The sequence below is a fragment of the Mixophyes fleayi genome, chromosome 4 (genome assembly GCF_038048845.1).
Source record: "Mixophyes fleayi isolate aMixFle1 chromosome 4, aMixFle1.hap1, whole genome shotgun sequence".
Classification (NCBI taxonomy): Eukaryota; Metazoa; Chordata; class Amphibia; order Anura; family Limnodynastidae; genus Mixophyes; species Mixophyes fleayi.
In genome coordinates, this window is record NC_134405.1 from 42,699,030 (window position 1) to 42,726,248 (window position 27,219).

General features: G+C 41.6%; 1 protein-coding gene across 3 annotated transcripts in view; it reads left to right on the forward strand.

Annotated features, from left to right (window-relative positions):
* LOC142149761 (beta-1,3-galactosyltransferase 2-like) overlaps positions 1-19,625 on the forward strand; it is a 41,265-nt gene extending 21,640 nt beyond the window's left edge. Inside the window, exons 1-2 of one of the 3 annotated variants that reach the window (XM_075205064.1) lie at positions 9,641-9,828; positions 17,729-19,625. In XM_075205064.1, the coding sequence (XP_075061165.1) occupies positions 17,737-18,768 (1,032 nt within the window). In that variant the 5' untranslated portion in view covers positions 9,641-9,828; positions 17,729-17,736 and the 3' untranslated portion in view covers positions 18,769-19,625. Of the gene's footprint in view, positions 1-9,640; positions 9,829-17,373; positions 17,482-17,728 lie in introns of those variants that run through there. The other 2 variants (XM_075205065.1, XM_075205063.1) reach the window with 2 other exon arrangements.
* The last annotated feature ends 7,594 nt before the right edge of the window (positions 19,626-27,219 follow it).

Genomic DNA, 27,219 nt, shown 5'->3' on the forward strand with positions numbered 1-27,219 from the left:
AATGAAAGCACGCAAGGGCGGTTTTGCAAAACCAAAACCAAAACACGACGGTAATCCAGATCCAAAACCGAATCCAAAACCAAAACACGGGGGTCAGTGACCATCTCTACTTAGCATCCAGCCAGGTCGCTGCAGTCTTTGTCCAAAAGTGGATGAAAATAATATTGTGACCTGTGTGGTGGTCATAATTGACTGTAAATGACTGTAAATGAGTGTTATTGAGGTTGATGATAATGTAAGAACAAAAAAAATTATGTGATTTTGGCTAGAGATGAGCGGGCTCGGATTATCGCAATCCGAGTCCACTGTTCACTGTTCCTGCAGTCCAGAAATATTAGTACTGCAATATTTAACTACGTTCACTTTTCCTGCAGTCCAGAAATATTAGTACTACAATATATAAATACGTTCACTGTTCCTGCAGTCCAGAAATATTAGTACTGCAATATATAAATACGTTCACTTTTCCTGCAGTTCAGAAATATGAGTACTGCAATATATAAATACGTTCACTGTTCCTGCAGTCCAGAAATATTAGTACTGCAATATATAAATACGTTCACTGTTCCTGCAGTCCAGAAATATTAGTACTGCAATATTAAACTACGTTCACTGTTCCTGCAGTCCAGAAATATTAGTACTGCAATATATAAATACGTTCACTGTTCCTGCAGTCCAGAAATATTAGTACTGCAATATATAAATACGTTCACTGTTCATGCAGTCCAGAAATATTAGTACTGCAATATATAAATACGTTCACTGTTCCTGCAGTCCAGAAATATTAGTACTGCAATATATAAATACGTTTACTGTTCCTGCAGTCCAGAAATATTAGTACTGCAATATATAAATATGTTCACTGTTCCTGCAGTCCAGAAATATTAGTACTGCAATATTAAACTACGGTCACTGTTCCTGCAGTCCAGAAATATTAGTACTGCAATATTTAACTACGTTCACTGTTTCTGCAGTCCAGAAATATTATTACTGCAATATATAAATACGTTCACTGTTCCTGCAGTCCAGAAATATTAGTACTGCAATATATAAATACGTTCACTGTTCCTGCAGTCCAGAAATATTACTACTGCAATATTTAACTACGTTCAATGTTCCTGCAGTCCAGAAATATGAGTACTGCAATATATAAATACGTTCACTGTTCCTGCAGTCCAGAAATATTAGTACTGCAATATATAAATACGTTCACTGTTCCTGTAGTCCAGAAATATTAGTACTGCAATATTAAACTACGTTCACTGTTCCTGCAGTCCAGAAATATTAGTACTGCAATATATAAATACGTTCACTGTTCCTGCAGTCCAGAAATATTAGTACTGCAATATATAAATACGTTCACTGTTCCTGCAGTCCAGAAATATTAGTACTGCAATATTAAACTACGTTCACTGTTCCTGCAGTCCAGAAATATTAGTACTGCAATATATAAATACGTTCACTGTTCCTGCAGTCCAGAAATATTAGTACTGCAATATATAAATATGTTCACTGTTCCTGCACTCCAGAAAAATTAGTACTGCAATATATAAATACGTTCACTGTTCCTGCAGTCCAGAAATATTAGTACTGCAATATATAAATACGTTCACTGTTCCTGCAGTCCAGAAATATTAGTACTGCAATATTAAACTACGTTCACTGTTACTGCAGTCCAGAAATATTAGTACTGCAATATATAAATACGTTCACTGTTCCTGCAGTCCAGAAATATTACTACTGCAATATATAAATACGTTCACTGTTCCTGCACTCCAGAAATATTACTACTGCAATAAATAAATACGTTCACTGTTCCTGCCCGTGTTCATGACTAGTGGTTCAGCTTCACCCAAGGATCTAAGCCCTCCTCCCCACCCCTCTAAAAAATGTAAGAGAGTTAAGCTGTCATCAACAACACAGCAAACAACTCTGCCTTCTAAAGAGATGGCATCACAAATCCCCAAGGCGAGTCCAAGGGTGTTGGTGGTTGCGAAGCCTGACCTTCCCATCACTGTACGGGAAGAGGTGGCTCCTTCCACCATTTGCAGCACGCCCTCTGCATATGCTGGAAGGATCAGCCACAGTCCAGTTACAGATTTGGCTAATGAAGGTGTCAATGTTGTACACCGGGAGGAGGATATTGATGTAGCTGGCGCTGAGGAGGAACTTGATGAGGAGGATGCTGATGTGGTTATCTTAAATGAGGCACCAGAGGGGGAAACAGTTGTTGTCCATGGGAAGAAAAAGCCCATTGTCATGCCTGGCCAGAAGACCAAGAAATCCACCTCTTCGGTCTGGAATTATTTCTATCCCAATCCGGACAACAAATGTATGGCCATATGTACCTTATGTAAAGCTCAAATAAGCAGGGGTAAGGATCTTGGCCACTTAGAGACATCCTCCCTTATACGTCACCTGAATAACCTTCATAATTCAGTGTTTAGTTCAGGAACTGTGGCTAGGACTGTCAGCAGTCCAGGGACACCTAAATCCCTTGGTCCTGTTGTATCCACACCAGCAAAACCCTCCTCGTCAATTTAGTACTCGATCTTGATTGTAGATAGTCCTGCAGGCCATGTCACCGGCATGACTGAATCCTCTTCAATCCGGGATTCTTCCGGAGGATCTTGCAGCGCTACGCCTACTACTGCCGCTGCTGCTGTTGCTGCTGGTAGACGGTCATCCTCCCAGAGGGGAAGTCATAAGAATGCTACGTCTTTCACTAAACAGTTGACCGTACAACAGTCGTTTGCCATGAGCATGAAGTACGACAGTAGTCATCCTATGGCAAAGCAGATAACTGCGGCTGTAACAGCTATGTTGGTGTTAGACATGCGTCCGGTGTCTGCCATCAGTGGAGTGTGATTTAGACGGTTGATGGAGGTATTGTGTCCCCGGTACCAAATCCTGTCGAGATTCCACTTCACTAGGCAGGCGATACCCGGGATGTACAGAGAAGTACGAAAAAGTGTCCTCAGTGCTCTGAAAAATGCGGTTGTACCCACTGTCCACTTAACCACGGACATGTGGACAAGTGGTTCAGGGCAAACTAAGGACTATATGACTGTGACAGCCCACTGGGTAGATGCATCGCCCTCCGCAGCAACAGCAGCAGCAGCATCAGTAGCAGCATCTCCAAAACGCCTGCTCGTTCCAAGGCAGGCAACGTTGTGTATCACCGGTTTTAATAAGAGGCACAACACTGACAACCTCTTAGAGAAACTGAGGGAAAAAATCTCGCAGTGGCTTACCCCACTTACACTCTCCTGGGGATTTGTGGTGTCGGACAACGCCAGTAACATTGTGCGGGCATTACATAAGGGCAATTTCCAGCACGTGCCATGTTTTGCCCACACAATAAATTTGGTGGTGCAGCATTACCTGAAGAGTGACAGGAGTGTGCAGGATATGCTTGCGGTGGCCGGCAAAATTGCTGGACACTTTCGGCATTCTGCCACTGCCTACCGCAGACTCGAACAACATCAAAAAAGGCTGAACCTGTACTGCCATCACCTTAAACAAGAGGTTGTGACGCGCTGGAACTCCACCCTCTATATGCTGCAGAGGATGGAGGAGCAGCAAAAGGCCATTCAAGCCTACACAGCCACCTACGACATAGGCAAAGGAGTGGGGATGTGCCTGAGTCAAGCGCAGTGGAGACTGATTTCCGTGTTGTGCAAGGTTCTCCAGCCGTTTGAACTTGCCACACGAGAAGTTAGTTCCGACACTGCCAGCTTGAGTCAGGTGATTCCCCTGATCAGGCTGTTGCAGAAGCAGCTGGAGAAAGTGAGGGAGGAGCTGTTAAAGCATTGCAATTCCACAAAGCATGTAGCTCTTGTGGATAAAGCCCTTCGTACGCTTTGCCAGGATCCGAGGGTGGTCACTCTTTTAAAGTCAGGGGAATACATTCTGGCCACCGTGCTCGATCCTCGGTTTAAAGCGTATGTTGTGTCTCTGTTTCCGGTGGACACAAGTCTACAGCAGTGCAAAGACCTGCTGGTCAGGAGATTGTCCTCTGAAGAGGACCGTGACATGCCAACAGCTCCTCCTTCATTTTCTTCCACACCTGTGGCTGCGAGGAAACAGCTGAGATTTCATAAACGACCCACTGGCGGGGATGCTGAGAACATCTGGTCCGGACTGAAGGACCTGCCAACCATTGCAGTCATGTCTACTGTCGCTGCATTGGATGCTGTCACCATTGAAAAAATGGTGGAGGATTACTTTGCTGACACCATCCAAGTAGACATGTCAGACAGTCCTTATTCTTACTGGCAGGAAAAAAAGGCAGTTTGGAAGCCCCTGTACAAACTGGCTCTATTTTACCCGAGTTGTCCCCCCTCCAGTGTGTACTCCGAAAGAGTTTTTAGTGCAGCGGGGAACCTGGTCAGTGAGCGGCGAAGGAGGTTGCTTCCGCAAAACGTTGAGAAGATGATGTTCATAAAAATGAATTATCAATTCTTCAATCAAGACCAGCACTGGCCTCCAGAGACTACAGAGGGACCTGTGATTGTGGAATCCAGCGGGGACGAATTGATAATGTGTGAGGATGAGGAAGTACACACTGAAGGGGGCGAGGAATCAGAGGATGAGGATGAGGACGACATCTTGCCTCAGTAGAGCTAGTTTAGTTTGTACAGGGAGAGATGAATAGCTTTTTTTGTGTGGGGGCCCAAACAAACCAATCATTTCAGCCACAGTAGTTTGGTAGGCCCTGTCGCTGAAATGATTGGTTTGTTGAAGTGTGCATGTCCTATTTCAACAACATAAGGGTGGGTGGGAGGGCCCAAGGACAATTCCATCTTGCACCTCTTTTTTTTCTTTGCCAGCTTGTTTTTTGGGGGTCCAAACAAACCAATCATTTCAGCCACAGTTTTGTAGGCCCTGTGGCTGAAATGATTGGTTTGTTAAAGTGCGCATGTCCTATTTCAACAACATAAGGGTGGGTGAGAGGGCCCAAGGACAATTCCATCTTGCACCTCTTTTTTTGGCATTATGTGCTCTTTGGGGCCTAGTTTTTCAAACTGCCATCCTGTCTGCCACTGCAGTGCCACTACTAGATGGGCCACGTGTTTGTGCCGCCCACTTGTGTCGCTTAGCTTAGACATCCAGCTACCTCGGTTCAACCTTTTGGCCTAAAAACAATATTGTGAGGTGTGAGGTGTTCAGAATAGACTGGAAATTAGTGGAAATGATTGTTATTGAATGTTATTGAGGTTAATAATAGCGTAGGAGGGGAAAAAAAACAAAAACTGTTTTTTAGCACTTTTTATGCTTTTTTACAAAAAAAATCAGAACCCAAAACCCTAAATCAGAACCAAACATTGAGTGGGGTGTTTTGGCAAAACAAATCAGAACCCAAAACCTCAAGCTAATCAAAACCCAAAACACTAAAAGTGGCCGGTGCACACCCCTAATTTTAACATACTTTAACTATTTTTCTAAAAAATACAGATCAGAAACCTAAACCAAAACAAGCGAGGCGGTTTTGCCAAAACCAAAACAGGGGGGTCAGTAAACATCTCTAGTCCTATGCTGAATAGAAACATGAATTCAATTTGAATTTTAACATAATCATTGTTTTGTTTTTGTTTTTTTAAATCTTGGATGATTGTTGTGTCTTACCTGCACACAACTTTTAAAAGCAAGTACTCCTCAAGCAATAGCAGCTATTTGAATCCTAGGGAATCACCTGACACAAGTTGGATAGGGAGGGGAGGTACGATAAGGGTTTGGTCACAAAATGTATTTTTAACAAAAATGACCATTCTATCACAAGCAGCATGGTGGCTCAGTGGTTAGCACTTCTGCATTACAGCACTGAGGTCATGAGTTCAGCTCCTGACCATGGCCTTATCAGTGAGGAGTTTATATGTTCTGTTTGTGTGGGTTTTCTCCAGGTGCTCCAGTTTCCTCCCACACTCCAAAAAACATACTGGTTGGTTAATTGGCTGCTAACAAATTGACCCTAGTCTGTGTGTGTGTATTAGGGAAACTAGACTGTAAGCCCCAATGGGGCAGGGACTGATGAGTGTGAGTTCTCTCACTCGCTGCAGAATTAGTGGCACTATATAAATAAATGGTAATAATTAAATACTTAAACTAATGTCTTTGTTTGCACAATGCAGCCACACTCCTCTTTCTATTTAATTGCTTGTGGCAGTGCATAATAATACTTTTAATTTTTTTTCTTAAAAGTGGGGTTTGTGACTGTAACAGACCTATCAAAATGGCCGCTGACCTCTAGTTTTGTTGTGTTCATATTTTCTGTGTGTATTGTAAAATGCTTATCTGATCAAAGCCTGGACCAAGACATCTCCACATATAATGCCAGGGTGTTGTCTCAGATGGTTCTGCACATGTGCAAGAATATATTATTTCTTATCAGTAATTTACCAGTAGCGAGTCTAAAAATATGTTTATACCCTTATATGTAAGTTGATTCTAAGACCCTTTGTTCTCTGAGTATAAAACTGGAAAGCAGCCAGATAGACCCTTGGCTCATAACTGGACCTTGATGAAGAAAGGTGCCTATTGTTTTTCTAGCTTTCGGGTGAAAGAGGAAATGAACTATTACTTGAACATATTGTAAGCTAAGTATTTGATTTAATTTTTCTTTTAAATTGTTTATCGTAAACATAGAGGTCACAATAAATTTTGCATTCATGAGTCATTAACTCTTTGAAACCGAAAGAACCTCAGTCAACCTGGAACATTTAATGACGCTGCTCGGCAGGGTTTCAAAGGGTTAATCTCTATTTGTAAGAGATTTTTGAATGGTCTAGAAGACCTTGGGGGAAATGTATGACTTTTCCAGCGGGTTTGAATCATGGAGATGTTGCCTATAGCAACCAATCAGATTCAAGCTATCATTTTGTAGAATGTACTAAATAAATGATAGCTAGAATCTGATTGGGTTTTCAAAATCTCAGCTTGATACATTTAAACCCTTGTCTCTCTGGCTCATTCATGAGTCATTAAATCTTTGAAACAAAAAGAATCTAATTCAACTTGGACCTAACCCTTATTGCAGCTCTCCTCCCTATCCAACTTGTGTCAGGTGATTTCCTTCCTGTAAATTCCAGGCGTTTAGGCATATGGTATTATAGAGATTATATATGAGAAATTTCAACATATTTTCTGATATTTCCACTTATGGATAGCAATTGTATTTCTGGCAAATTGTAAAATCGTTTTTGTTTAAAACATGTTTCAATAAATGCAAAAAGAAATGGAAAACACACACCATAGCAACACAAATGTATTTTCTGCTAGAATATTGCAAAAGCCAGCACTCTATCTCTGGATCCTGCGGATTGAACTTTTCATGGCTTCTACTTCCCATATTTAAATAGAAAGTAAAGCCACAATTTTACATATACTGTATATAAATTGTTTATTAGTGCTGAATAATATCCAAGACGTAAATGGAATAATTATTATTATCTTTTACTTTTAAGGTACCACAAAAGGTCTGCAGCGCCATACATGAAAATTATACTATACAATACACAGACAGCAACGTTCCATAATACAAAGCATAATTATACAAAGACCAAACATCTACTAGTTAACAGAATACACAGGAAATTACTTGGTAATGCAGATTAAATTATTTACAGGATGGTGAGTAAGAGTGACGGTAATGTCCAATGTGAAGTAGACCTGGGCTCATGAAAACAGGGCTAAGGAAGGAGGCAGGATCCCCAGAGGTTACATATAAAATTGCAAATATGTGTTTGTGAATTAATCCACCATACTAGCTTGGTGTGGCTCAGATGAACTCTGTGTCCAGCCAGGGGTTAAAACCATAGCTACCTGCTCTCCTGGAATGTCTGGGAGACTCCAAAATATTTGGGAGTTTTCCCAGACTCCCAAAAGAGCAGGACAACCTCCCGTATCCTGCGCTCTTTGTTGGTGAAGTGGGTGGGGGTGGAGCTCAATGTGTCATCATGGCCCCGCCCACAGCGGTGATAGGCCGAAATATGTCACGTTTTGCAGGGGTGGGGCTTAACAGCATGATTCGCGGGTCCACACCCCCATCATGGAGCCTCCTCTCAGAGATCCTGCTGTTAATGTTGGCAAGCATGTACCATGTCCATAATGCTCTTTCACTCCTCTGCAGCAGGTTGCCATGATATGAGGGAGTAGCTTCTCTTCGTGAACAAGTCGACAGCTAGATGGACTTACTGTGGGTAATTTGACGTCATCTACAAAGCATCCGCTGTGCGGTGAAAATCAGCTTTGGTCCCACTGTGCTCCTAAAATTTTTCCACGGCGCATGGTTTTGCGGAATAAGATGGTGGTGTTTCAGGGGCATATGCAGGATTTGTAGAGGGGGGTTTCCACACCACGCCACCAGTGGGTGTGACCAGCATGCATGGGGGCATGGCTATAATATTAGACAGTGCTTTGCTGCTCTCCAACTTTTCATATCCTTATAATATACATGGGCAATGCTGCATGCACTACTGTTAGGCAGGGTCCAGCCACCTCAATTTTACAGTGCCCCATGCTTGTAGGGGGGTTTCCAGGCACTAGGAACCCCCCCCCCCCCCCCTCGGTTTGTCTATGTGTGCACATGCACACTGCAGCAAGATATTTGAAATGAGATAAAGGGTAAAAGAGGGCACATTGGTAGGGTCTTCATGACCTGTATGCGATCCTAGAGATGAGGTGCAACATCATTTTATGCAAATAGAATTTTGCAGGGGAACAGGCCAAATCACCAAAAGTGCGTGATTCCAGCGATACAAGTTCCACTTTTGATTCGCTGTTCCACGGGCCCTTTTGTACTCATTTGTTAATACATCCTGCATTCTGTGGCGGGATTTGAATTCGGGAGGAACATAAGTGATAGTGGGACATCTCTACGGACACTTTCTGCAGAAAACCATGCAAAATTCAACACCCAAATATGAAATGAAGTGAATATTAAGCAAAACGGTTCCCTTATCTCTATTAGATCACTGTCCTAAATATGTAGCTATCAGTAATGCAGTGGGTAATATTTTACTTTTAGCAGAGCTTTGGTGGAATGCCATATTAACACCTAACAATGTGTTCTACCTCCATGCTAGATATCTGAAATGTCAATACTGGGATTAGTGGTCCTTTAAGTCTGTAACCAGGGTATGGTGGAACATGATAAGCCCGGTAAGCATGGCAACAGGGCGCTGTGTTTTCCGGGGCACCCCGACTGCCCTCCTGCGCGACAAATATGTTTTTTTTTACGACACGGGCACCTTCTCCCTTAACTTCCAAATCCCTGCAGGGATCGAAATAGATACACCGAGGTTCTCAAAAGGGCTTCACTGCATGAGCAAATTGCCAGCAGGGGAAGGGGTGCTGGAAACGCCAGTTCAGGCCCTGTCTATAACAAACAGAAATGGCACCATACCAGTACACTGGCTTTGTATGTCAGCAGAAATGTAAATATACTGTAGCAAAGGCTGATTGTTGCATGTAGTGTTTTGGAGTGAAGATGCCTCCTAATTTAACGGTACAGCTGCAGATAATTGTGACTCTAAGCTGTTGTTAAAAGCCTGCAGCAAAAAGCTGTCCCTTCTGTAGCAGTGTGAGGTCTCCCTAGAGCTCTAAATGCGCTATAGCTGAATGATTGCCAGCACAGCTACACCCCAGTTAGCATAAAAAAGAAATCTGTTATGTAGTCATTCATTATGGCAGGCAACAGAGACGTACCATATGTTACACAGGATGGAAGGAGATGGTGCACAGTTTTATTATTGTGATGGAAGATCATTGATCTGAATGGAATCCTGAAGAGCTTTGGAATTCATCTGCAGAATCTTGTGCCCAATACAAGTAGGTGGAGTAGCACTACTATGTGTTAATTTACAGGGCTTTGTGCTTGCAAGGTAGGCATCACAATCCCCACCATGCTTTGTATACTAAGGGGAGAATTAAATTCTAAAAAATTATGTTCAAGGAGCCTTGAGATTTTTTCTTGCTTGCGCCCCATAGAGGTGCGAGCAATAATGGTAAAATAAAGCGCTACTTTTTACCATAGTAACGGTGAAAATGGGCGGCCGCGATATTTCTCGAGACATAGTTGCTAATTGGATCTGCCCCATGCGTCTATTTCGGTGCTAGTCATTTAAAGGGACTGTAACCTGTAGAATTTTCTTTGTTTAATTGTGCCCAACCAATATAGTGCAACATATGCACTAGAAACAAATGTAATGTACTTCTCTGTGCATGTTACAAGCAAACTAAGGGGCCTATTTATGAAAGGGGAGAAGAGCCTTATTGACAGAGAAAACAATTGTTTTCATTGGGAATAGGGCTCATTATCTCATCATCGTATATATATCAATGAGGTTACCACTGTCTATCAAGTACCAAGGCTAGTGCGACTTTGTTTAGGGTAACATCGTCCTAGGATGGTGTTTACATAATAAAGGCATCAAATTAATGCTTTATTATTATGCAGTAGTGAATAAATAGTATTACAATAAAGTAAATAACATTTTTAATTGTATGTAAAATAAAAAAACATTTAGCATTTTTACGCCAAAGTTTATTGAGATTACCTGTAGTCTATGTGCAACAAAAGTGGGAAATGTGTTTCTGTAATACATATCCCTTCAACACATAGATCATAATTGCCTACCCTCCCGGGAATGTCCGGGAGAACCCCCAAATCCAGAGACTGCAAGCAAATCTCTCTGAAGGGCGCTCACTTGCCTAGCAGGTGGGTGTGAATATGCTGTGATGATGCAGGTCACATCATCAAGTTCTACCCTCCTCAGTCAACACTGATTTGGCACGGGCCTAATGCCGCAACTAGGGACATCATATGCCTTGCCAAATCGCCTTGAATTGTTTAGCGTTCTCCCCTGTTGTGAAAGGCCGATATTAGTAAAGTTTGGCAAGGGGCAGGGTCTAAAGATGTGATTCACATGGCCACGACCCCATGATTGAGCCTTCTCCCAGTTATCATGCTGCCAAAGTTGAGAAAACAGACAGTATTTAACTTATGTGAAAAACAGAAAACTAGTTTGCACCCCTTGCATTGTAACATGGTTTTCTCCAGGAGACTGAAATAAGAAGTGTCTTAAGTTAAGATCCTTAACGAATCAGATCCTTATGCAATTTTTTAACAGTTTTTATTTTTCCTTATTACACCCTTTTGGGATTGCTAGTGTGTGAATCTTGAAATCCATACTCAGGAATTGTTAGGTATTGTTATCATTTAAGGTCTACAAATGTTATTTAGTTGGTACCATTTGCGATATATACTGTGTGTGTGTGTGTGTGTGTGTGTGTGTGTGTGTGTGTGTGTGTGTGTGTGTGTATATATATATATATATATATATATATATATATATATACACACACACATATATATATATATATATATATATATATATATAAATTTCTGTATTCTTATAAGTTTTATTATCTGCTGTTGGAATAAATATTGATTTATATTAGAGATGTTCACTGACCCCTGTGTTCTGGTTTTGGTTTTGGATCTGGATTAACTTCGCCCTCGCATGTTTTAGTTTTGGTTTTGGAACCCGATTTGTTTTTTTGATTTTTTTTTTTTCTACAATCTCGATTTGTTTTGCTAGAATCACATATTTTTGCTTTTTTTTCCCCCTACATTATTATTAACCTCAATAACGCTAATTTCAAGTCATTTGCAGTCAATTTTGACCACGTCACAGGTCACAATATTATTTTCATACACTTTCAAACAAAGACTGCAGCGACCTGGCTGGATGCTAAGCGACAGAGCAATGACTCAAACACACGGCAGTTCCTAGTACATGTAGAAAACATTGCCAAGCAGCAGTGTCCGTAAATAAAGTGGTGCAAGATGGAATTGTCCTTGGATAACTGTGATAATTCTACAGCTAATACATGGAATTACTAATGAAACAGCAGCAAAGTGGAATGTAATACATATACACGTCTATTTAGACATCCATGCTTACATTACTTCTGCAAGCAACGTTGTTCTTTGTTAATAAAACTGTTGTCTTTATACCGTTCAAAACTATTAAAAATAATCCTCAACCATTCTTTGGATGTTGATAGTAGGATCATGTGCAGTTACAGCAGAGGTGTCACTAATTCTGGCCAATTCTTTTACAGTAGACAAAACCAGATGTCAAAATGTTGTGCTGAGTCATCTGCATCATCAATGGGTGTCTCAGATTTTTGCAAAGCACACAGCAGTATATAGCACATGTAGGTAACATTGGCACCCAGCGGTAGCTGAAATTTAAAGTGGTGCAAGATGATATTGTCATTGGGCCCTCCCACCCACCCTTATGTTGGATCTTAAAAAGGATGCACATGCACACTTTAACAAACCAAGCACTTCAGCGACAAGGAGTGCCACTTTTGAGGTTGATGTGCTTGGTTTGTTTGGGCCCACACAAAACAAGCTAACAATGGGCTTAAGGCAGGTAGCAGTGCTGTTAATGAACTCTACTGTGGCAAGATGTTGTTGTCCTCCTCCTCAGCATCATCCTCGCCCTCATCAGTGTGTACATCATCCTCACACATTATTAATTCATCACCGCTGGAATCCACCATTACAGAAGTCTAAGTATTTTGATGTAATTGGCGGGAAAGGCTTTCCTCATGGAAATTGAAGTTCATTTTTATGAATATCATCTTTTCCACATTTTGAGGAAGTAGCCTCCTACGCTGATCGCTGACAAGGTTCCTGGCTGTGCTGAAAACTCTTTCCCAGTACACACTGGAGGATGGGTAGCTTAGGCAGTGCAAAGCGAGTTGGTACATGGGTCTCCAAATTCCCTTTTTTTCCTCCCAAGGGACTGTCTGATGTGTCTAATTCTATGCTGTCATGAAAATAATTCTCCACCATGTTTGGATTGTGGGATCAGGTGGAGTAAGGGCGGAGGTGTCACATTTTTTGTTCAATTCTTTGAGACTAGACCAGATGTCAAAAGGTTGTGCTGAGTCATCTGCATCATCCCTGGGTCTCTTGGGAGAGCTAAGTTTTTTCCAAGCAGCAGTTGAGTGAGAAACTGAAGACGGAGACGCCGTCTTGTCACGTAACACTTGAGCTGTCATCTTGCTCACCAGGAGCTCCTTGCATCTCTTCAGATCTGGGTCAGTTGGAAATAAAGAGAAGACATAGCTCTTAACCTGAGGATCAAGCACAGTCGCCAAAATGTAGTGATCCGATTTCAAGATTTTGATAACTCTTGGATCCTGGCAAAGCGAATAAAGTACTTGATCTACAAGTCCGACATACTTAGCGTAATTGCTTTGTTTAATCTCCTCCTTCAGTTTCTCTAGCTGCTTTTCTAAAAGTCTAATTAAGGGAATCACTTGACTCAAGCTAGCAGTGTCTGAACTCACTTCACAGGTGACTACTTCGAATGGTTTCAGCACCTTGCACAACATGGAAAGTATTCTCGACTGCGCTTGAGTAAAATCCATCCCCCCTCCTTTCCCAATGTCATGGCTTGTGGAGTAAGCCTTGGATGGCTTTTCGCTGTTCCTCCATCCGCAGAAGCATATGCAGGGTGGAATTCCACCTTGCCACCACCTCTTGTTTTAGTTGGTGGCAGGGCAAATTAAATTGCTCTTGTAGCTGTTGTAAGCTCCTACATGCTGTTGCCAAATGCCGAAAATGTCCAGATATTATATGGGCCACAGACAGTAACTCTTGCACGAACCTGTCATTTTTTAAAAAGCCATGTTGCAATGACATCCCTTAGTTTTTGTAACAGATTGTCAGCTGTATGCCTCTTAGTGAAGCTGGTGATACACAGAGTAACCTGCCTCTGAAACATATGACATACCTGGGTACATGCTGCTGCTGTTCCTGCTGGTGAAGGAGAATCACCAACCCAGTGGGTTGTCACAGTCATATAATTTTTAGTTTGCCTAGTTCCGCTTGTCCACATATCTTTAGTTAAGTGTACAGTGGGTAGAATGGCATTTTGTAGCCCAATAATTACATTTTTACAAACCTTCTGGTAGAGGTGAGGAAGAGCTTTTCTAGTGAAATGGTGTCATGATGGTACTTTGTAACGGGGACACAAGACGTCAAGTAACTGTCTAAAAACAGCTGCATTAATAATGGATATTGGACGCAGATCGAATACTAGCATAGTCGCTATGGCATCTGTGATCCGCTTTGCGACTGGGTGACCGCTTTTCATACTTGCTTCCTCTTGCAAAGAATTGTTTAACAGTCAATTGTTCCAAACTACTAGTAATCTTCTTCTTAGTCTGCTTCTGGGATGAAGATCCACCCGCAGCAGCAGCAGCAGCGGGCCTAACGGTCAAAAATTCTTCTGAGGAATCCAGGATAGTGGAGGAGTCATCTAGCCTTAGCAACTTTGATGCAGGAATAATTTCGATCCCTACTGAGGATATTGATGAGGATGGTGTTGTGGGTGTAGATTGCAGGCGTCGGGATCTAGCTGAGAGAAGGGACCTAGCTGATGGTGGACTGCTTGTTGTTATTTTTTTACCGTAAGTTTCTGATTTCCCCAACAGCTTGCCATGAACTCGCTTCAAATGGCGTAACATGGATGAGGTTTCTAGATGTTTAAGGTCCATACCTCTACTGACTGTGGCTTTACAAACGCTACAAATGGCTAGACAACTGTTGTTAGGATTTGGGTAAAAATAATTTTACACATAAGAGGTGGATTTTTTTGGTCTTGTGCCGAGGCATGACAATGGCCTTCTTCTTATCACATGCAAGAAGTATCTTCCACCGGTGCAGGACTTACAGAAACAACATCATCCTCATCTCATTAGCGCTCTCATCAGCTACACAAATATCCCCCTCATCCTGTTGCGATTCCAAAGTGGCATCCTCAATTTGTGTATCAATGGCTACACTTGGGCTGTTCATGCACACATCTGCAGAAATGCTTAAAGGGTCCTTCTTTATGGGTACACTATCAGACATGTCAGGTTTACACAGAGTACTTGTGGATAGACTCTCCTCAGGGATTTGTGTCATTTCTGAATCATAACATACTGTTTCCTCTAAAGCCTTACTATTTTCTTCCAGCTCGACTTTTACTTGTAAAAGTATTTGGACACCACTTTTGGAGTCCGAATGACAAGGTCTTGCTTGGTCATGACTGAAGATGCCTCAATGGCAGTTGCAGAACTAGCACTCATAGAAAAAGGCGAAGGCCTCACTCTTTCCTGCCACTGCATGTGTAGAATGGCATGTTGGCAATTGTATTTTTTTCTGCAGATAACTTTGCCTGGATTACAGGTCTTTTTTTTTTTTTCTCGACCAAGGTAAAAGGTGTTTTTTTACATTTTTGTTTTCCTGACTTAAAAACACTATGCACTTTAACATAGGCTTTAGCAGATGACGTAGAGGGATTACTATCATCATGACTGGTGCCAGCAGCTGCTTTGTGCTCCTGGCCTTCTGTGTACTGTTGTGAATCCATTTTGATAACACAGTACAATGTGGATGCAGATTAAGAACAACACTGCCAGCTATATTATTTCTATTTCAGCAATCACAATTCGCAATGGAGCTCTCCTCTTTGTGTTTTATCTATATAACACAGTACAATGTGACTGCAGATTTAGAAGACCAAGCCTGCCAGACATATTATTTCTATTTCAGCAATGACAATTAGCAATGGAGCAAAGGAGCTCTCCTGAATGTCACTGGAGACTTTGAAGAACACTGCTACCCCTCCTCTTTCTTTTCTACCTATGTCGCTGCCCAACTGCACTAGAGACTGAAAAGAACTGTGCTACCTCTTCTGTGTCCCTCTGTGAAATGGCACTGGATCGCTCTGAGGTCGGTACTTATAGAATCCAAAACTCGCAAGACCCAACATCCCACGACGTAACAATGGCGTTCTGCCTCGTTTTCAATTCCGAGGGTGCGCAAAATAACCGGTACTCTGATCTGCTAAGTTCAGATGTGCTCGGTTCTCGGGGAACTGAGCCTGAGCATCTCTAATTTATATGTTTTATTACCCCAATCTGTTCTGCTATTATTATTTAAGGTTATTTTTTCACTATTACTGTTTTGCGCTGTTATTCTTTGTGACTGTATAATATTACTTTGATTTTTAACACATATGTTATACCCTGTCATTCTGATTCTGCTTCCTCTCACCTTAACCATCCCGCATGGTAGACCCCGCTATTACCTTATTATAAACTCCAGGACTGCTGCAGATATATATGGTGGTGTGATAATACCAGTTAGGGAAGAAACTCATCAATATTTCAAAACATTTTTCTGTTGCCAACAAAAAATCATTGCCTAAAAAGCTCTATATCATTGCTTAGCATTTTTCAGCAGCTCTTTAATAACAAAACAACATGGAGTTATATAAAGCATTTTTTTTGGTAAGCTATTTTGCGGGTGGATAACAACAACTTGAGCGCTCCCAATTGATTATAGTTCTATAATAAAAAAATATATTGTAAAGTGTCTGTTAAATGTCAAAAACCAACTTAAAGGTGCCAAACCTACACAAAAATAAAAATAGCGTTATAATATGGTGCGCCAATAGAACAGACCATATAAAAAATAGTGACCAGATGGCGGATGTCCTTCTAATCAAGAATGTTTATTACAATATATTATATCAACCCAACTTCAAATAGAATATTATGTATAAAAATGCAAAAGTATATCTAACCTCCAAAAGTAGGATATAACTACAGATCAACAAAACTGACATACAGAGCAGAGAAATGATCCTTGCAAATTTCTCATTTATATATTATAGATCAAAAAGACATAGTGTGTGGCCAATACACTCTGTGTAAAATTCTAGATCCTGGGCATGTAGTAAAGATTCAGTGTCTGAAATATTCAGTTAATTGAACAGCGGTGTAAATACTGTTGTATTCATAATCTCACCCAAAAGCAGCTGGCATCTAGTTACAGTGCTGATAGCACATGCATAAAATACGGGTCCCAAAATAAGCACTCAGATGTCTGTGGACACTATGTGACCTTTATCTTCACGATCTAAATGAGATATATTGCGTGTTGTAGCTGGTGTGGGAGGAAGCCCCTCCCCTTTGGAACTTTCACAGCATACAGCTTTAACACCATTTATCTTTGACAAAGTTTGCCCTTTGAGCCGACATGTCAGGCAAGATATACTAGACATACTTCTACTGATAACAGCTAATCTTTGGATAAGCAAAGCATTATTATCTATTTACTACTGGACATACTGAATTTAATCTTACAAGCGGTTTCTCTACATGAATTCCACCCTTATGAACAAACAACACTCCTAATCGTGATCTGTCTGTATGCTGTGAAAGCTTCAGTTACTCTGTTATCATCATCTATGGTAAATATGAACTCTAGATAATCTCCTCACCCCTGCTGAACCAGTCTTTTTGTCAGATCCATGAACAATATGATGCCACTGTGAGCTAGCGGAGCTACAGCAAATGCGCAAGACATTGGCAGGCTCACTTGATCGCTGGAAGGTCAGCCCCCTAGTAAGTAATCTCTTAGGAGCAGGTTTTACTTAACTGAATTTTCTTGTTTCGGCTAGAAATAACACCAGGCTCTCTTCCCATGACAACCTCACCACTTACTACAACATACAAAACATTAACTATAACATAAACAAAAATCACCCAGTCCGCATTAAGAGCCACCACGTACAATATGAACATGAATAGAGGTATACTTGTGCAAGGTGTACAAATGTAATTTCCCTTTGTCTTGTTTTTTGTTTTTTAGCTGTCATCATGAGAAGAAGATGGATCACCTGTCAATACTTTAAACTATGTCTGCTGGCTATAGTATTTTTGTGGCTCTTCGTTACCTTTGTAGAAGATAATGTAATTTTAGACAATTTGCGTTGGCTTCAACACAGTTTAAATCTCCATTCCTTCACAAGCCAGATAGTTATCCTGAACTCCTCATCTTCCACCATACGGCACCCTTTGGCATCTCCATATCCATATCCTTATAAATTTCTTATCAACCAGTCTCAGAAGTGTCAGAATCGGATCCCATTCCTAGTTCTCCTGGTGATTGCGGACAGTCATAATGTGAAAGCTAGAGATACAATCCGTGAAACCTGGGGGAATGAAAAGAACTATGGAGACGTAGAGGTCGTAAAGATTTTCCTTATAGGCCTCTCTCCGATTATGACTGGAGCCGTACAGAGACTGCTGAAGGAGGAAAGTGCTACTTATGGAGACATTGTACAACAAGACTTTCTGGATACCTATTCTAACCTAACTCTAAAGACTCTAATGGGAATGGAGTGGTTGTCAAAATTCTGCCCTAATGCCAGTTACGCAATGAAGATAGACAGTGATGTTTTTCTCAACGTGAATTATCTTGTTCACCACCTTCTACATCCAGAACTCCCAACTCGTAATAATTATATCACCGGGCTTATAGTGTACTATACTGAACCTATAAGGAGCAAAGAGAGCAAATGGTATGTACCTGAGGATATTTACCCTGGGGACACGTATCCACCATACCCTTCTGGTCCAGGTTATGTATTCTCAGTGGACGTAGCTAGGAAGATCTACAAGGTGGCACAGGAAATCGCTGTTATTTCTGTTGAAGATGCCTTTATGGGAATATGTTTGTACAAGCTGAAAATTGTACCCACACGACCCCCAAAAAACTTGTTTTATGGGCACAGGATTGAATATGATCGCTGCATTTTTAATAATGCCATCACGGTTCACCATTATAAGCATGATGACTTGAAAAATGTTTGGACAGACTTCTGGGGAAAAAAGACATTGGGGTGTTGATTTCAGGAGCTAATACGTTAGAGAAAGGGATAAGTTATTATTAGGAGCCATAATAGACCGTTTTATAGTCAAGCACATTTTTTTTCTAGGAGTTAATGAATATATTATGAATGTTTGAACCCTGTATATTTAATAGAATGGAGCAAATACTTACCAAGAGTATGATATGGACATGATCATAGCTAGAAAATTAGAGAATAAACCCCCCCTCCCAAATATGGAGTCAGTAGCCTTGAAGACGGCAGTTCCGCCAACATCTGATCTAGATAACTCAGCTTGAGGCCCCCAGGGTGCCCTTAGACTAAACAAAACTGGCACTGAATGAAGCCAAGGGAAGTGTCCTCCAATGTAATATTGTCTACTAACAATCATTACAAGCCCCTGCACAGCTGCCAGACTGGAAGAGGCTGAGCAGAGGATCTAAACCTGTGATGACCAATTAGAAGAAGGACCAAGCTTGGGATCACAGGTCTCCCTGAAACATGAGACCAAACACTCTAAAAAGTTTCTGCTTGCAAGAAATCCAGTTGGCCCTGGAACTAGAAGCAGACTGTGTGTTCGTCAATTGACTAGAACACTAATATTTGGAAACTACTTAGGTGAGAACATCAATGAAAGGAGCCCTTTCAGTAGGATCTGCAAGACATTGATCCAAAACCTTATATAATTTTCCCTAATTATCTTTGGCCTAAAATCACATTGGCTGGGGGTTAACACAGAAATAAAGGACAATCTAAAGAAGTAGCCCAGGCTATCATTATATAACGCAAAAAACCCACAAAAAAACCCAAATATCATTTGGCTACCTGTATCGTCTCTATTTAGGGACTGTTTGAATAAATGAAAAATGCCTGATAGTTCCAGTATTCATTTTTTTATTAATTGCAAACATGAATGCAAAAACTTTTTATTTACTATACTTAAATTAATGAGCGTGACTATTTTCATTGAAACTTTGGAATTAAGGGCCTATTATTGTCACCATTTTGCGGTTGCATATAGCAAGGAAATACTGCCAAGGCAGCCGAGTGTGTTGCGCTGGCTGGAGCAGTAAGAGTTAATTTAGTGCTTTTCTGGGCTAGCCTGCGTAGTTTGCGTGTGTGTGAGCCCCAGATATCCAGCCTGTGTAACAGAAATTAAAGCCAAGAAAGCAAGAAACCAAAAGTAAGGGGTACTGACCCCAATTCATGAGTCTTTCCACTGGTAAGTCAGACAGAAAGGTCAGAGGGAAAGAGAGGTAGGATCATTTCTAATTTACTTAAGGAGATAATATTTAATATAACATATATGGTTCTACTGATGTTTCATAAGTTTAAAATGTTGGATTTGTGATAGCAGAATGCTGCTGAGCAGTGGTGAATTTACCATGGGTACAGAGCAGACAGGCCCATGACTTATGGTCCCACTCTACACCCATGGGGTGAGCCTAAAGCCATATTTTGCTCTTGACTGTCCAGTCCGGTTGAGTATTTAGTGCAACCATTCTTGCAACTATTAAGTATGTGCTGGAGGAGTTCAATGAGGGAGTGAACTATAGTGAGAGCTGATCTGGTACCTATCTATCATCTATATCCTTTAACTGTTCAAATGGTGTTCAATCTGACATGCCCAAAAGGAGGATAGAAAGGGACTGAGCTAGCTAGGGGAAAGCTTTACAATTCAGAACAATAAAATAATACTGGGTAATACACATACACACAGAGTTAAGAGGTTTCAGCTTGGAGGCCTTTCCAATCTATGGGACAATGGGAGTCTGACACATGAGGTTAAGTGCTACATATTGCACATTGGTCCAGCCAGAATGCAAAGGTAAAAAGTGCTTAGTGCACTGCATGATCAGTCACACAGCAATGTTTGGTCACCGGGTTGTTGTCTTGTGTGAACTGTGTAGAAGGTGGTAATAGGGTAACCTAGGGAGATTAAGAGGGTGGTTGAGGAATATTATAAGCTTGCCTGAACAGGTGAGAACACTTGAAGGTTTGAAGACTAGTGTTTAAGTCTTTTTGCATGAGGATTCACATGAGGCTAGTTTCACAATATTTCTATCCCACATCTATAGCATGTATGTATATATGTGTGTGTGTGTGTATGTGTGTGTGTGTGTGTGTGTATATATATATATATATATATATATATATATATATATATATATATATATATATATATATAATTATTAGAGATGCTCACTGACCCCAGTGTTTTGGATCTGGATTGCCTTCTGGCTTTGGTTTTGGTTTTGCCAAAACCACCCTTGCGTGCTTTGGTTTTGGTTTTGTTTAGCTATTTTTTTAAAAATTAATTTTTTGGGGGCTAAAATCACATAATTTAGGTATTATTTTGTACCTACATTATTATTAACCTCACTAACACTAAATTCCAGTGATTTCCATTCAATTTTTACCATCTCACTGGTCACAATATGCTTTTTATACACTTTCAGCCAAATACTGCAGCAATCTGGCTGGGTGGTAAGCGACGGAGCAATGGCTCAAACACACGGCACTTCCTAGCACATCTAGGACACATTGTCACACAGCAGTGGCAGAGAAGAAAAGTGGTGCAAGATGGAATTGTCCTTGGATCATGAAATCAGTTATGGTTCATTTGATCGTTCCACCTGTTTCTTGGATAAGTGAGGTAATTCTACAGCTAATACATAGCAACTAGCGCTGACCCCCCCCGGGATGCATGCTTTTATCAGACACACACCAATCAAGGGTGCCAGACAATGCACTAAAAAGAGCCATTGAAATTCACAGCAAAAAGCCAGTTCATCAGTGAGCTTTGAATCAGCCCCAGTTCCGACAAAATTGTAATCTAAACACGTGAGAATGTGGCCTCTAAGAGGCTGACTACTTGACACAAAGACATTGCATGGATGGCTATGCAGGGATGTCTGCCTCTCAGGACATTCATGCACTCCCGGAACCCGTGCTGATATGTCCACTGCCCCTTCTGCATCACCAGATCGGAAACAGCACAGCATATTTTTGGGCAATGCCCTACTGCACAGGCACTGTTGGGTGCCTTGGAACATAAACATAAGGACCAGTGGCGCACGCAGGGGGGGTTTCTGAGTCTCCAGAAACCCCCCTGCGCTAACTAAGTGGCCGCTATAGCTGCACTGTCCTATACAGCAGCCGCGGCGCTGTCAAAGAAGCGTCCGCGGCAGTGCTGTAGTGTATACAGCACCGCCGCGGACGCTTCTTAGACAGCGCCGCGGCTGTGTGACAATGTGTCCTAGATTTAATCAACCGCACTTTATCTCTAACATTATTTTACACCTCTGAGTCAAAACTACCGATGTTTGGGAAAGGTTTCACACACTCCCGGGTCATCTTGACCCATTTGTCACAGTATGCCGTTGCATACGCACCATATTTATTATGCATAACATACTTTGCTGAACCAACTTTTGATTAGCCACAAACCAGTGTGAACATAAAGTAACGGTACTAGTTAGAACGAATTGAATAGAATGAGGGTTGGAACTTCATTGAAGTGGCTGGTAGCTTTGGCCACTAGTCCTCCCCACTATCAAGATCACTCCTAACCTGTTGACTTTTGAAATGTTTATGACTTTTCTTGTGATGAGTTTGTAACTGAGAGACTGGTCTAGACCTTGGGAGGAGAGGTAAATAGTGAGACAGCAACCGAGAACGTTCAAAACACTGTCTCCTGAAAAGTTACACTAACTGTCAGGACGTTGGACCGGGAGAGTAAGTTGTGGAACAGTAATTTCCTAGGCTCAGATTATTTGGCGGACAAGTACCAAGTGTAGACTACCAGCAGCATGACCTCAAGGGTAGCAGAGACACAATGGTACCCATTCCACCCACTGCAGAGGAGCCAACACCCAGAGATGCACTCATGAATCTGTTCTGGGAAGCCTCAAATGCAGTTAGTAGCAACTGAGCCAAAGACTAAGACAGTTGTCCAGCATGAAGTTGTAGTTTTTCCTGTTCTGTGTTTCTCTCATCTCATTCTCTTTTCAGGACAGTCAATTATTTTAATTGTGGACAGGTGACAGACGCTGGTTCAGGTAATGATATTGAGGAGTTGGAGATAAAGGAGAAGTTGGTAGCACAATCGGTCCAGCCAATTACTCTATTCAATTCAGGGGTAAAGGAAAATTTGAAAACCTTGGAGCTTGGAGAAATTGCGAGGGGCTATTGTCTGAGGAGTATTGCGTCCGTAAGTACGTTGACCCCATAGTTGAAGAGAGGTACATCCAGCGATGCCAGTCCAGTAATATTCGGACATGAGCAGGCATCTTTGAGAATGATTATCATTCTTGGGTGGGTAAGGTTTTAGACCAAACTAAGTGCTGGGTGTGCTCTCACATGCCTCAAAGATTATATCGAGTAGGACTATATCTCTTTCCACTAAATATTCCTGAGGTACCCGAATTATGGGGTGGGAGGTCACTAGGGCTGAGGTAAGACAGCTACGTCCCTTAGTCTGGAGTCTCCCAATATTTGGCAAGCCGATCACTGTTTCACGTGCAAAGAAACCTTAAGGGCATACACATAGGGACATAACCTTAGAAGTACCTTATGGAGAGTTATTATTATTATTATTATTATTATTATCTTATATGTATGAGGCATCACAAAGGTTTCACAGCACGGTACATAGAGCATGAGACAAAGAATACAGCATACAGGGTTACCATTCAATTTACCTTCAGAAGAGATGCTCAAACCCTTTAGAGCTACCAACATATTTTCAGGATTTCTGTCTGTAGAAAGAGGTGGGATAAATACTGACCCAGATAAATAGGTTAATCCACTTGTGCATGATTAAAGAAATCCTGAAAACATGAACTGTTGGTAGCCCTTGAGGACTGAGTTTGAGCACCTTTGCCTTAGGGAGTTTTGTTCAATTTTTAGCCTCTGCTGTTAAATTTCATAAGGTTGCTTGCTTACAAAATATGGCGCTATTTTATCCTACTTTGCACCATTAATTACCTGAGATTAGTCCTTCTGAAATCTGATTACACATATTAGGAATTAGTAATACCTGCCCTGAATTGCCTTTAAGAAACAAAAACACATGAGCGACTGCAGTCAATGGACGCAACAGACCGCATGACTTTCTATTGTATCAGGGCTGTATAAAACCTTCAGGCATAATGCAGATATATATGTATGAAAAATATCTTTATTTGGAGAATAGTGTTACAACATATCTTCAATAACGTAATATTACACACCAAACATATTGATGATACAATATATATGTGTAGGTACCCTATATAAACACATATCAACCTGTTCCTCGATATAAACACAGTGTCCTCCATATTACAGCACACTGTAAAATACTTCTGTGCACCCATATACAACCTCAGTATTATCTATATGTGGTATTTCCACATAGCACCCTGCCCTTCATACAAGGCCGGACTGGGACTAAAAATCAGCCCTGGCATTTAAAGCACACGGGCCCACCTCTGTTGATGAGCAGGAAAAAAAAACACGTGCCACAGCGCATTTGGTGCGCCGCCAAGGGCGTGGCTACATTATGTTGGGGGCATGGTCAAAATGGTGCGTTGATACATACATTATAATAAAACATTACATTTATCAGGCCCTCCCCATCCACATTACGTCACCCCCCAGACACATTATGACACCCCTAGCCCACTGTACTTATCAATGCTTCTAATGCTGCTGACATTCCTGTTGAGTGAGCAGGGAAGCTTTTAGTCTCACGAGATTAATAAATCTCATGCAACTTAGAGCTCCTCGGCTTGCTCTGCAGGCTGTGTCCTGCCCTGGACTGGGAGCACAGATTCCTCCTGCTTACCAGAACTGGATTAAGGCTCGGGGGGCCCAGGCACTTAAGTCAGGGGGTCTCCTATGATGTAATTTGGCTATTAGACACATTTTTGACAAATACACAGGCAATACTGTGTGCACTACTGTTAGGTGCACGCAGTTCTGCCTTAACAAGCAGTACCGTGTGATGCAGGACATATCTCCCAACTGTTCTTGTAGTCAGACCAAATCCTGATTAAGCGGACAGTCACCCACCAAATTCAGAACAGTTGGCAGACTGTCCTGGTCTCTCCTACCTGTCTTGTCATTGTTACCACTTGTGGCTGCTGGTGTCTTTAGATCAGTTGCTGCTTGTCTGGATCCTGGAATGTTGGATGCCCTATTTGGAAAAAAAAATGAGTACATGAAATTTAGCCCCAGGGGTAAATGTATGAATCTCCGGATTCTTCATCTCCGGCGAGTTCAGCCTCTTCAGCGCTTAAATTTAAAGCGGCGCTGCCTTGTAAAGGGAAGTTTCCCTTTACAAGGCAGCGCCGCTTTAAATTTAAGCGCTGAAGAGGCTGAACTCGCCGGAGATGAAGAATCCGGAGATTCATACATTTACCCCCCGGTGTTAAATCAATATAGCATCCACGTTTTAAAATTAGGCCTCACTCCTGCCCCAACATTAAAATACAAGTATTCACATTTGATAAATACATCAATTTCCCTCCAACTAGCCCTGACATTAAATAGTATTCCCATTTAATAAATAAAACTGTTTACCTCTCTCCAAACAAGTCCAGCAAGAAATTAAATAGCATTTACGTTTAATAAATATATCCATTTCCCACAACCACCCCAGGCATTAACTCATAATCACATTTAATAAATAGACCTCATTTTCCCCAAACAGCCCCACATTCAATTATTAGCTCCCAAACCACCCCAGCATTAAATTAAAAATCCAATCAGCCCATCTTAAATTGTTAGGCCCCATTATTAAATTGCCCCACCATCACCCCACAAATAAAATAGCACCCAATAATTAGCCCCACCTGCAATTCACCATTAGATTAATAGCCTACCTCCCACATTATATTAAGACCCTCCCCCCTCACACATTATAGTCATACACCAGCCCCCACACACATACAGTAGTCATACCTTGTCACACACATACACACTCTATAGTCATACCCTGTCACACACAAAACATACTATAGTTACACTGTAACACACACACACTATAGTCATACACTGGCTCACACACCCACTATAGTCATACACTGGCCCTCACACACACATTGTCACACACACAAAACCTACCATAGATCCCCTGTCACACACACAAAACCTACCATAGATCCCCTGTCACACACACAAAACCTACCATAGATCCCTTGTCACACACACAAAACCTACCATAGATCCCCTGTCACACACACAAAACCTACCATAGATCCCCTGTCACACACACAAAACCTACCATAGATCCCCTGTCACACTCACAAAACCTACCATAGATCCCCTGTCACACTCACAAAACCTACCATAGATCCCCTGTCACACTCACAAAACCTACCATAGATCCCCTGTACACAAACTACCCCCCCCCTTCCCCGTACACACTCATCACTTATTTATTAATTAATTTCCTTGTTTGTCACCTCCACTTATGGGCTCCTCTCCATGACTTAGGGTGAATGGTGTGGCCGTGTGGTTCCCACCCCATTGAACCCTCTGAGGTCCCCCCTTCCGGAGGCAGGGGGCAGAAGAGTGGGTGCTGGCACAACTCCCTAGGTATGTTCAGAGACTAGACAGAAAGATAACATGAAACTATGTCTAGCAAATACATCCATCTGTGCTAAACACACTTAAGGAATTAAGGAACAAAAAAGCTGGGATAGATTGATTTTGTCTGTGCATATTGGGGCGTCGGGTGATTTATTCCAGTTTGCCTTAACTCTGCACAGAAGTCATCATTCCACCAAAAACTTTCAACACAAACATATCATAAATAATACAAGAGGCACTACTTGAACTTACTAAATTCTAAGTAGACAAGTCTTTAGTACAAGATGTTATACATCCAAGAGTAATACAGAATTAGCATTAGTGCTTGCAGAACCATTAATGAAACATTTTAAACAATTGTTGCTGACTGGTGTAATTCCAAGTGAGTGGAGAATGGCAAATGCAGACAAACTAGTCAAACAAGTTGCAAGACCCATAGCAGCATGAATTTGCTGCTGAGATATCATATCAAACAAATCATGTTTTTTGTAGAGATGAGCGCACTCGGATTTTGTGAATCCGAGCCCACCCGAACCTTTCCGATCCGAGTCGGATCCGAGACAGATCCGGGTATTGGCGCCAAATGAAAACTTGAAACCGAGGCTCTGAGTCATAATCCCGCTGTCGGATCTCGCGATACTCGGATCCTATAAATTCCCCGCTAGTCGCCGCCATCTTCACTCGGGCATTGATCAGGGTAGAGGGAGGGTGTGTTAGGTGGTCCTCTGTCCTACTATATCTCGTGCTGTGCTGTTTAGTTCTGTTCTGTGCTGTGCTGTTTAGTTCTGTGCTGTGCTGTGCTGTGCTGTGCTGTGTTCTGCAGTATCAGTCCAGTGGTGCTGTGTGCTGTGCTCTGTGCTTCTAAGGGCATAGTTATTATTTCCCCATTATT